Source organism: Acomys russatus, chromosome 1, assembly GCF_903995435.1.
Source record: "Acomys russatus chromosome 1, mAcoRus1.1, whole genome shotgun sequence".
NCBI classification, from domain to species: Eukaryota; Metazoa; Chordata; class Mammalia; order Rodentia; family Muridae; genus Acomys; species Acomys russatus.
The window spans coordinates 87,289,589-87,302,737 of NC_067137.1; the positions used below are offsets into that span (position 1 = coordinate 87,289,589).

General features: G+C 38.7%; 1 protein-coding gene across 1 annotated transcript in view; it reads left to right on the forward strand.

The window, feature by feature from the left end:
- Positions 1-353: 353 nt before the first annotated feature.
- The window catches only part of Fut8 (fucosyltransferase 8), a 129,901-nt gene continuing 117,105 nt past the window's right edge, over positions 354-13,149 (forward strand). Inside the window, exon 1 of the mRNA XM_051147960.1 lies at positions 354-712. Coding sequence (XP_051003917.1) covers positions 510-712 — 203 coding nt within the window. The 5' untranslated portion in view covers positions 354-509. The remainder of the gene's footprint in view (positions 713-13,149) is intronic.

The following is a 13,149-nucleotide window of genomic DNA, read 5'->3' on the forward strand; positions in this document are numbered from 1 at the left end:
ATATAAGAGTTATTGCAGAACAGGTCAATAAAAGATAGTAATGGCATTTAGACTTCCAGACTTGGTGTGAACTAATTTGCTATCTGGTAGAATCCTAATGTGTGTGATTGGCTTCATGTACAAATTTTAAGATTTAGCTTTTTACCTGTTACTGGTTGGCTAAATTGTTTTCAGCTTCTTGGGCAAACAATACCATGAGGCTTTCTGGAACTCATTGAATGTCAATTTACATTGTTTTATGTATCTTAAACAACTTAAATACATTTCTTACTCTTTCCACAGCATGTAGAATCCATGAAGCACAGGACAATAAAGTGTTCTACTTGGATCACCAGGAAGATTTCTCCGTAAGAGTTACCACAGGATTACCAGAGAGACTAATTTGTCTGAAGCATCATGTGTTGGAACAGCAGAAACCTGTTTTCCTGTGTGGCTAACTAGAACCAGAGTACAATGTTTCCAATTCTTTGAGCTCCAGGAAGACAGAGGACAGAGTTGAAGTTCAGAAAATGCGGGCATGGACTGGTTCCTGGCGTTGGATTATGCTCATTCTTTTTGCCTGGGGGACCTTGTTGTTTTATATAGGGGGTCATTTGGTTCGAGATAATGACCACCCTGATCACTCTAGCAGAGAACTCTCCAAGATTCTTGCGAAGCTTGAACGCTTAAAACAACAAAATGAAGACTTGAGACGAATGGCCGAGTCTCTCCGGTAGGTTTGAAATACTGAAGGATTTGATGAAATATTGTGCTTGGCTTTTAGGTACGGGGCATCATTCTACTGTCGAAGAATACTTAGAATTTCTACAAACCATATTTGTAAAAATTTAAGTATTTTAGATGGCTTTTTAAAAATATCAATGATACATCTATGTAGTTAATGTCGGTAACGTCTATGTGGTTGCAAATCTCATTTTGTGTATGGATTAATACATAAAAGCTAGTATTTATATGCTTATGTTTCATTTCCAACTTAGACAATATTGAACACAAACTTTATGTGATTTGAATTAGTGCACACTAAATTTCTTTATTGTAGGGTCTACAACAAAGACATAATTTTTGAAAGGCTTAGTCAGTCTTAGTTACATTCTTAAGATGAAAAGCAAAAATTCATTGTTAAATAAAACAGTTAATCTGGAATGTGGGTGATTACTATCATTATTTCTAGTCTGCTAAAAATTGTGACACAGCTCTTCAAAGATAGCAATTGTTTGGAAAGCCAAAGTCTCCTGTTTACATTGAAAAGATAAAATGGTGATATTTATTTATAGATATGTTAACTCACAGGCACTGAATTTCCTGGTTGTCTGACAACTCGGACTCTCTTACTTAACATCTGAGAATGGCTATGAGCACAGTACTTGTGGTCACTTTAAACAGCCGCAGGGCTAGAAATACAGAGATAAAAACTTTTACATCCGAGGTGGTAATTGGTGCTACCAGCACGTGGTATAGAGAAAAAGAGTTGAATATACATCACTTTTTTGTGTGTGTGAAACGTAATTCATGAGTGGGAGTGGAGCATTAGAGAGGATGCCTCCTGGATTTTCAATTCTGCCCTTTGCAATCCATTGCATTTCATGTTGCTTAGAACTCAGATTTTTCATAGTATATTTGGTAACTTTTTCTTCGTCAGCCCCTGCCTCCCCAAGACAGGATTTCTCTGTGTGTAGCTCTGGCTCTCCTGGAACTCCATTTGTGGATCAGGCTGACCTTGAACTCACAAAGGTCTGTCTGCCTCAGCCTGGGAGGCCAAGTGCCAGGATTAAAGGTGTGTGCCACCAGGCCTGCCACCAGGCCCTCTTCATCAGTTTTATCTTTTTTTCCCCCCAAAGCCTGTTGGGTCTTAACATTTTTACAAAAACAAATGAAGCCACATTCTTGTTATGAGTTGTGATGGTGGTACTTGCCACAGTAATATTATTCAACAAGAAACTAAGTGGTCAGGGACAAGAAAGTGGTCAGTAACTTCTTGAATTGCATCATTTTATTAGAGGCTCATCAGAGAGGGTTATGGAAGTGATCTTTGAATAGAAGTTTATATGTAACTTATTCACTATTCTTGATTTGATGCAAAGATTGATAATTTTGGCATTGCTAGTAATAGCTATCATTTATTGGGAATTTGTCATATGCCAGGTACTGTGCCAAAGATGAAATTTCAAGGTATCTTTATGAGATTGTAGTACTGCTTTCATTCACTTTACAGATGAAGAGTCATAGAGATGTTGAGTAATTTAATTTGCCCAAGATTACCCTTTCAACAAATGGTAGAACCATCTTTGAATTCTGGCAGTATAACTCCACAGCCTGAACTCTTACCCTTCTAAGCTGAAAACAGAAAAAGCACTGACCCAGAAAATACCAATTAAAAGTCTCAGGAGAGATTTCTCTTGTAGAGAAGATTTTTCTTCCTTTTTCAATTTAGGTTCCTGAATAATCATTGAATTTTCTCCTCACTCAATCTTTGGTACAGATATTTCGGTTTCCTTTTTTCTTACTACAAAGTATCTTGCTTTTGTACAAAGGAAAACTTATTATTAATACAAGTTGATCTTCAGAAAAATAATCAGAATATCTTTCAATATTAATTTTTATTATTAAAAATTATGTTTATTTGTGTGTTGGTTTATGCTCATGAGTACCAGTGCTGGCAGAGTGCAGAAGAGGGCATCAAATTCCCTTGAGCTGCAGGTGCAGGCAGTTGTGAGCAGTCTGATGTCTTTGCTGGGAGCTGAGCTCAGAGGCAAGATCAGTAGCTGTCCTTAAGTGTCATCTCTCTAGTCCCTCATAGGGTCTCTTAAGACTTTATCTTTTTGCATAGTGAAATTAAATTCCTAACAATTACATTTGAATGTAGAAACAACTTTAAGAGGTGACATACTTTATATATGTAAATGCAATCTAGAAACAGATTAAATAGATGAGCACATTTTTATAAATAGGCACATGAACTCAGTAAAATAAATACACAGTTATTTCTTCTCATTAGGATGTAAGTCTCCTGGGCTCTTCTGTTGACTTGCTGGTAGGGCTATATGTACACCTTCCATGGGGATTTCATATTAATGCCAGGACACAAACGGTAGAGCTGCCTGTTGGCATTGAGACTTTTTTCCGTATTATAATCTGACTACTATTTCATACTTAGTTTGATGTTTATTTTTATAATAAGACATGCATTCATAAGCCAGAAGATAGAGTATTAATTCAAATAAATATAAAAGTAAGTCATTCCTTTTAGATAAAGGCATATAAATTGGAATTGGAAAACAAATTGAAAGCCTGAAGTGAGAGTTTTTAAGATTCAGGACAATAATTTTTTAATATATTTTATTAATTTATTCATATTACATCTCAGTTGTTATCCCATCCCTTCTATCCTCCCATTCCTCCCTCCCTCCGCTTTCCCCCTACTCCCCTCCCCTATGACTGTGACTGAGGGGGACCTCCTCCCCCTGTACATGCTCATAGGGTATCAGGTCTCTTCTTGGTAGCCTGCTATCCTTCCTCTGAGTGCCACCAGGCCTCCCCATCCAGGGGACGTGGTCAGGGCAATAATTTTAAAGGCAGTTGGCTAACCTTCCAACTATAATTTGCAGTGTTTTTGATAGTGACAAATTTAAAAGAAAATTATAAACCATCTCTCTGAAGTATATAAATGTAAACACACAGTGCATAGGAGCATCAGTGTTGGGGAGTATATGTATTTGCACAATTGTCTGACTCACTGATGAATAATTTCCTTACAGGAAAATTTATTACTTTTAGTGTATAGATCAGTGGGTTTTGGTAACTGGTCATAATTGTGCGATCATCACCATCATGCTCTGTGCTTCTTGTAGTTAAATTATCCCTGCCTCCTGACTATGACTCCTACTTATCTGCTGGCTGTCCAGTATGTTTTGCTTTCCTAGAGTGTCATAAATGAAATCATGTATGCAGCCTTTGGTCTGGCATCTTCTACTTGGCATAATACATTTGAGAGTCATCAGTATTTTGTGCATATTTTTATGCTTTTTATTGCCAAGTATATGTTTTTCCTTTTTTGTGGTGAGTTGTTACATATATCACAGTTTTTTTCTCTTTATTTAATCACTTTACATCTTGATCCCAGTTCCCTTATGCCTCCCAGTCCTACCCTCATGCCTTCCCCTGCCATTTCCACCCCCCCATCTCTTTTCAGAGAAGGGGAGTCCCCCAAGGGGTAACAACCTAAACTGACATCTCAAGTTGCAGTAGAACTAAATGTATCATCTCCTATTGAGACCAGACAAGGCAGCCTAGCTAGGGGAAAGGGATCCAATGGCAGGCAACAGAGTCAGAGACAACCCCTATTCCCATTGTTAGGGGACCCATGTGTTGACCAAGCTGCACGTTTGCTACATGTGTATAGGGGGTCTAGGTCCAGCCTGTGCATGGTCTTTGGTTGTTGGTTCTGTCTCTGTGAGCCCCCTGTGGGTTAATTTACTCTGTAGGTTTTGTTTTGTCCTTGACCCCTCTAGCTTCGTCTATCCTTCCTCCCACTCTTCAACAAAACTCCCCTAGCTTGGCCTTTTGTTTGCTGTGGGTCTCTGCATCTGTTTCCATCAGCTGCTGGATGAATCCTCTCAGAAGACAGTTATGCTAGGCTCCTGTCTGCATGCATAGCAGAGTATTATTAATCATGTCAGGGGTTGTCTCTGTCCTATGGGGTGGGTTCCAAGTTAGGCTAGTCACTGGTTGGCCGTTCCTTCAATCTTTGTGCATCTTTATCCTTACACTTCTTATATGCAATGCACATTTTCGGTCAAAAGTTTTATAGGTGGGTTGGTGTCCCCCTTTCTCCACTGGTAGTCCTATCTGGGTACAGGAGGGGCCAACTTCATTTTCTTTAACCCTCTCACTCCACCCCTTTGCTAGGAATCTCAGCTAGAGTCACCCTATAGACTCCCAGGAGCTTACCCAACTCCCCACTCCACTCTCCCCATTGGAGTTTTATTTTTGAAAAATAATTTTTTTAATCTATTGAAATTCATGAATAGTTACTACTTTTTACCATTTGCAAACAAAATCAATATTAATCGTAAAATCGTTACCCTGTAAGTTTCTGTGTGGACATCGTTTTTGTTGTTGTTGTTTTGTTTTGTTTTCTTGTTTAAAACATGGACACAGGTTGCTAGGTAAGTGCATATTTAACTTCATAAGAAGCTGCTGGATGGTGGGCTGGGGAGATTGTTCAGTTGAGAAAGTTACTGCCTCACAAGCATGTGGACTTGACTGTGAGTCTCCCTGTAAAAGATAGGTACGGCAGTGTGCACCTAGCACTGGGGATGGGTTGAGGATGGGGCATAGAGTCAGGCAGAACCCTGGAGCTTATTGGCCAGTCAGCCTAGATGAATTTATGAGCCCCAGGTTCAGTGAGAGACTTGGTTTCACTATGGTTAGAGCGTGATGGAAGGAGGCGTCTGATGTTGACTGACCTCTGACCTCTACAAACGTGTACACGCCCACATGCACATTTACATTTGCCATCCCTCGGACTCATTGAGCAGCACATTTCTAATTCCTCTCATCCTAGGTAGTGCTTGCTATGGGCAGTAGTTTTGGTACGTAGAACCATCTCACGGAAGTTTCGGTGTTTACTTCTGTAATTAAGGATTTTTCAGTAATTAATTAGTTGATTAATTTTATATCTCAGAAGGAAATTCCCCTCCCTCCTCTCCTCCCAGTCCCTCCTTGTTCTCCTCCCCGCTTCCCTTATGCTCCCTCCCTTTCTTCTCTGAGAAGTGGAGACCTCCCTTGGCATATCTAGGAGGACTGGGCATGTCTTCTGTTGGCTAGACTACAGGAGGTGGCCACTTCAAGCTCCATATCCCCAGCTGCTAGGAGTCTCAGCTAGGGTCAGCATTCCCCTACCCCATAGATGCCTCCCCACGATTTCAGTTCTCTCTCTCAGCCCTCCCCACTGCCCCCACTTGTTTAGAAAATCTTTTTCCAGCCCTTTACTTTCAGGTAATGTTTTTTGTTTGTTTGTTTGTTTTGATTTGATTTTTTTTGTTTTTTGATTTCTGGTGGAGCCGTGCAGTCCTGGTTTTTGTTTTCCTTTAGGCATCTGCAACAGGGGCGTGGGTTTTCTAAGCTGGCTGTCGAGGGGACAAGCCCCTTCAGAGGGCAGCCGCTTGGTTTACAGGCCTAGCAGACACTGTCCACCTGGAACTTAGATTCCGCTGAGCTCTGCCACCTTGGATCCGGGATTCAGCAGGGTTCCACTGACTACCTGGTCTCCTCAGGGCATCAGCAGAAGAGAACAGTGCCTTGGAGGTCAGAATGCTGTTCTTGGGATCCCAGTGCTGTTCTTGATGGTCTCTTATGTGGAGAGTGCAGGGTGCTAGCAGCTCCTGGCTCCTGGATCAGGGAAAGGCTGCAAACTCCCAGTGTGTCCCCTTCTGTCTGAGAAGCAGCAAACTCAGTGTTTGACACACCGGTTTTGCCGTGTGAGACTCTCTGCTTCCCTAGGGCTGCCTGCTGCACTCAGCTTGCTTATGTCAACATGTGAAGAGTGCTCCACTTTAAATTAATTTATGTCCTGCAGATTCCGACAACGTCATGTTTTCATTGTCATCCAATAAAAATGTTTTAAAATTTTCATTGTGCTCCGTTAGGACGATATCATGTTAATGTAGTATGTTACTTACTTTGCACATTGGGCTGTTATTTATCTTTCTGAGTTTGTTTTTGTTTTGTTTAGTTTATTTTCCCACCAAATAAATACTTTCTGGCTTAGTAAGTGACTTTTGTTGGTGTATGCTTAAGAAAAAGTATGGTCTGTTACTGGCTCTCATATCATTAGCTTATTATGTTAATCAGATTTTCTGAGTTTATGCAGTTGTAAAACACTTAAATTTTTGTTTTGCTGTCTTAAAGAAAAGGTATGGTTCCTACTTATCCTCTTTCAGTTCTAATTTTTCCTTTCATCTGCTGTTTAATTTGTTGAGTACTAACTCAGGACTATCTTGTTTTCTGTGAATTAAGCCCTTATAACAGGTTTTTTATTTTCAGCAAAACTTTTTGACTGTAAAAGTTAATTAATATAATATTAATATTGCTTTCTTTTGGTTAGTGTTTGCATGTGTCTGGTTAGTGTTTTAAACCTTAACTGGTATGCGTCCTTATATTTAGACACAAATTTAAATATTCAGAATGTTTCTATTAAGTAGGATAGTGTTACATCATTCCTCTAACCCTTAGACACAACCTCTGGATCTTACTGAACTGTTTTAGCTATTTATATATTTAATGCTATTACTAGGTTTCCCTCTTCTTTAACCTTGCTAAATTTCTTTCCTATTTGTCTCATCTCCTCTTTTTGACTTTTGGATTATATAGTCTTTAATTCTGTTTTTATTTCACCATCTTTTTTTTCTTTCTTTCTTTTTCTCTAAGACAAAGTTTCTCTATATAGCCTTGGCTATTCTTGGCCTCAAATTCATAGAGTTTCACCTGCTTCTGCCTCCTGCATGCTGGGATTAAAAACCTTCACCACCACTGCCTGGCTGAGATTTTTTTTTCATTTCTTAAAGTTTTATTTTTGGAAGATATTTTTAAAGAAAAAGTACAGAATTTGATTGGCATAATTTTTAATAGCATTCTACATATGTGATACTTATAAAATATTGTTTTATTATTCCTTGTCTTGTTTTTCTTAAGGGAAAAGTCTTTTCTGCCTGAGTACATTTTTGTGGGTTTATTTCAGTCAAGATTTCTAATCATCATTACACTTGGTTGAGAATTCTGCAGTTATCACTGTGAATCTTTTTCCTTGTCTTCATTTATGTTTTCCTTTTTGTGTCCAATGTTAATCAGTTGAGTGTGATGTGCGTAGGTACACCTTGATTTGCTTTTATCTAGCTTGAGATTTGTTGAACTTCTTAAACATGGGAGTTGATCTCTTAAAGACCAATTTTAGAAATTCAAATATGGCTCTTGAGCTTTCCCCCCCAATTTCTTCTTCTACAATTGAAAATGCATGTATCCTTAAACTTCTTTTTACCACATTGCATGCCTTTTATGCATCTTTCCTAGTCTAATACCTCTTTGCTGTTTTATTTTAAGTATTTTCTGCTGACTATCTTCCAGCTTACCTTTGAATCCTGCTGTTTAAAAAATCTGATATATTTGATGGCTATTTTGATTCTACAATATCAAGTTTACTTTTTTGAAAATTTCATATTCTTTTGGAGATTCTTCATTTTAAAGTCTGTCTTTGGGTCTAGAGAGATGGATTAGTGGGAAAGATATTGTGTGTTGTTCCAGAGGGCCTGGGCTCGATTCCCAGTACCTACATGGTGTTTCACAGCTTTCTGTGCCTCTGATTCTGGGGAATCCTATGCCATCTCCTAGCCTCTTCTGGGCGCCAGGCACACATGCAGGCATACATTCAGGTAGCACTCACACACAAAATAAAAATTACCAAACCGTGTCCATGATTTTTAAATTTCTTTCAATATTTATCCTAGTACAACCGTGACTTTCTGCTCTTTTCAATTTCTAGATCACCTTTAGATTTACTTCTATTTATTTTTCTTTTGATTAGTGAATACCTTTCCTTTTTGCAATTCCTTTGTTACTCATATGCTGGACATTTCTTATAAAAATGTTGTGAAGCCTACAGAACAGACTCTTTTCTTTGTTGGAAGCATATCATTTCTGTGCTGTTTATTATTTGTCCAGAATAAGTTTAAAAAAAAAACCAATTCTGTACATGCATGCCATAATAGTGATCCCATACCCCACCTCCCTACCACCCCTGTCCTCCTATCTCCATCCCCACAAATGCCACTCTCATGTTCCTGCACATTCCATTAGACTAACCAGGGCCATCTGTGTGACCATGGGTTTAGAACTGCCTGTTGGAGCATGGTGGGTGCACAACTAACAACGGCAGTTGCCCTCTCAAGACTATCAATAAGCAGTAGTTCAGAGGTTCTTTTAGGTTCTAATAAGGCAGGGCCCTGTGAACACTTTCCCTTTCCTTAACTGGTTGTTGATGTGGCTGTTGTTTCTGGACCCAGTTCAGGTAACTGCAGTTGTTGTGAGTTAATGATTGCCTTGGTTATGTTGAATCTAGAGAATGCATTTTGTAGGCCTTCAGACCTCTTCTTGATGCAGCTCTTACATGCTTCCTGGCCCCTATTCTGCAGTGTTATCTGAGCTTCAGAGAGGGCTATACAAGTGACTGTTCAAGGCTGAGCACACCACCTTTGCTTTGCTCTGTGCATCCTGGGCAGAGTCTGCATTCACCACCACTTACTGGAATGAGAGGCTTCTCTGATTAAGGCTGGGAGATGCTTTTGCTCTGGGCATATGCTTAGGTATTTAGAAGGCAGTTTGCTGCCACCAGGAATACACTTCCCAGACTTCATCAGAAATACCCGCCATGGGTCAGCTGCCTCTTCAAAGCTGGATTGTTGGGCAGGTAATAGCCCATTCTCTGCCGCCCCTCCCGTGGGACTTAAATCACATTAAAGGGCAGTCGATTAACTCCCATACAGTCAAGCTTCTATTGGATGTGTGAGCATATCTTACTCTCCATATGGGCATTTTATACTCCCTTTATCCTGGTTAATCCTCCCCCAATACCCAGTTCTACCCACTTCCTTCTCTGTCAAAGCCTCTTTACCTGCTGAATTCTTCCACTTACTTTCTGTTTACCTATGTTTTACCATCCTTCAGTCCCTTCTTTGTTTCCTGGCTTTATGTAAATTACATTTTATTTTTTGTGTGCATAAATATGTGTGTGGGTATAGATGTGCCAGTGCTTCCATATGAAGGCCAAGCGGACAGTTTGTGAGAATTGGTTCTTTCTTCCCACCTTGTGGGTCCTCCTGGGGCTTGAACTTAGATCTTTGGGCTTGGAAACAACAGATACTTGTATTCTATGAAACATGTCTATAAGGTTTTGAGTGTTGATTATTAGTCTCTTGTCACAACTATGTTTGACACTAGGCCTAACATAGAAATGAACAAAACCATTTTTGAGAATGAACAAGCTTAAATTAGTTTGTATGTAAACTGTAATAATCCACTTTTACAAAAGCCATATAAAGCCATTTTATAGTGCTAAGTCTATCAGTACATAGACAGTAAATTGTTTGTAATTCTTTTAATGGTAGAGCCACAGCTGATAATAATTTTGTGGAGATTTCCTCAAGGTCTTTGTGCTATATTTCATTTACTGGGTGCTGAGTTACAGTAGGAAATGATGTAAGGACTGATGTTAAGTTCTCCTTTTATCCCTAGCGTCTTGAGTGCCCTAACATTTGCTCCAGTAGAAATGGCAAGACAAAACAATATATTACAGAAAAATGTTCAACACTCTTCCTGCACCTGTTGTTCTCTGTTTGTATGATTTAGCAGGCCAGATCAGATGCTGTAATGAGCTTTTTTTCTGTATCAGACTTACTCTCTATTTACCAATAAACAAATTTAACAGAGGCAAAAGAACATTGGAAAATGATAAAGAAGTAGTTATATTAAGACATACTGAGGCCTTAACATATGTGTACCTGACAACAGTGTTTGATACATGAGGCGAAACATTTGTGAGGCAAAGAGAAGTAGATAAATCTACTATGATAGCTAAAACCTTCACCACTCTTCTTATAGTAAAAGATCAAGCAGACAGAAAATCAGTAAAGGCACATTTGACATGGGCAACACTACCAGTGAACTTTACCTAGTTGACACTCAAGAATAGTGTATCTCAATATCAAATACCCATTTGTCATGAGCAGACTCTTACTCTAATGTGTACCCCCCTGTTGGATTAGAGTACATTATTTAAAGGCTCTTTTAGATGGCCTTGTTGTAATAAGTAGGGAAGTCTGTATTTGGAGTTATACATTGTGAAGTGTGGGCTCCAGAAATTTCTACTTACTTATAGAATCAGCTGGAAGTCTCTTCTGCAGAGAGAAGTTCCCTTTCCTCTTCATTTCCACATTCTGTTCACTCCTTAACCCAGCAAAGATGGTTCAATGGAAATCAGCTAGGTGGATGTCTGTATCCAAGGCTGCAGACTTACTAGAAGGAAATAAGTTGTTTAAAAACCATTTATACTTGCTGTGTTGTCGAATGGGAGCTCTTCTGCTTCTTTTTTTCTAGGGCTTCCAGATGTGTTGTTAAGTTGTTTATGTGGGATGTTTCCATTTTCTTTTTAAAGGCACTTAGTGCTATGAATTTTCCTCTTAGCACTGCTTTCAGTGTGTCCCACAAATTTGGGTATGTTGTTCCATCATTTTCATTGAATTTCAGGAAGTCTTTTATTTCTTCCTTTATTTCTTCTACGATCCATGTGTCGTTAAGTAGAAAGTTGTTTAGTTTCCACGTGTGAGTAGGCTTTTTGTTATTTCTGTTGTTGTTGAAGTCCAGCCTTAGACCATGGTCATCTGATAAGATACAAGGTATTAATTCAATCTTCTTGTATCTGTTGAGGTTTGCTTCATGACCTACTATGTGATCAATTTTAGAGAACATTCCATGGGATGCTGAGAAGAAGGTAAAATCCTTTGCGTTTGGGTGAAAAGTTCTGTAGATATCTGTTAGATTCATTTGATTCATGACATTGGTTAATGAAGTTATTTCCCGGCTTAGGTTTTGATTCAAAGACCTATCCTTCAGTGAAAGTGGAGTGTTGAAGTCTCCCACTATTAATGTGTGGGGATCGATGAGTGGTTCAAGCTTTGCTAATAGTTCTTTTACAAATGTGGGTGCCCTCGTATTAGGAGCATAGATGTTTAAAATTGTGATGTCTCTTGGTTGACTTTACCTTTGATGAGTATGAAGTGTCCTTCCTCATCCCTTTTGATTGATTTTGGTTCAAAGTCTATTTTATTAGATATTAGAATGGCTACCCCACTTGCTTCTTGTGACCATTTGCTTGAAATATTTTTCCCCGACCTTTTACTCTGAGGCAATGTCTGTCCGTGTGGTTGGGATGTGTTTCTTGAATGCAGAAGAATGTTGGGTCATGTTTATGCATCCACTCAGTCTGTGTCTTTTTATTGGAGAATTGAGACCATTAATGTTGAGAGCTATTAATGACCAGTGACTGCTAAGTCCCTTCATTTTTGCTATTTGTTACAGTCGAGATTTTGTGAGGTTGTGATTTTGTGATGATATAGTTATCTATTTCCTATGTAGTTTTGGTTGTAATTTGACCCTTTGGGGTGGAGTTTTCCTTCTAGTAACTTCTGTAAAGCCAGATTTGTGGCTAGGTAATGTTTGAATTTGTTTTTTGTCATGGAATATCTTGTTTTCTCCATCAACGGTTATTGATAGTTTTGCCGGATATAGTAATCTTGCCTGGCATCTGTGTTCTCTTAGGGTTTGTAAAACCTCTGTCCAGGCTCTTCTGGCTTTCATGGTTTCTGCTGAGAAGTCGGGAGTAATTCTGCTAGGTTTGCCATCGTATGTTACTCAGCCTTTTTCTCTTGCCGCTTTTAATATTTTTTCCTTGTTCCGCATATTTTGTGTTTTTATTATTGTGTGGCGGGAAGATTTTCTCTGGTCTATTCTATGTGTGAGCTCTTATTCCTTCATCTGTCCACATGGATGTGATAGCTCAAGAGCGGTTTCATAGAACTTTACACTTCAGTGAGTATTTTGAACTTTCCTTTATTTTTATTTATTTTATATTGCATTGGGTTTTTCATATAATCTTACCTATCTATATTTAGTTTTATAAGTGGGTTTTTAATTTACTAGAGATGAGTGCAGAAATCCCAGGTTATGAATAGCCTGTCCATTTGTTTATGAAGTCACAAATGCATTGTTGGTATTCACTTGAAAGTTTGTATTTTGATGAATGCCTAATGATTTAGTTCAAATATAGATAAAAACACAAGTAGAATTAATTCCTAAACACAAGTAAATATATCTTTCGTGTAAGAATTAATTTTGGTTTCCTTCTCCTTAGGAATTCTTACAGTAACTGCCTAACATAGTTTTTTTGTTTTAACTTGCTTGGTTTTAATAGGCGTAAGCAAACTGGCCCGTGGGACAAATCCTTGTCCTTTATCCATTTTTGGTTTTGATGACTTCCAGGCTAAGATTATTTTTTTCAGTTGTTTGAGGCAGGGGTGGAAACAAATTCAGGGGATAATATTA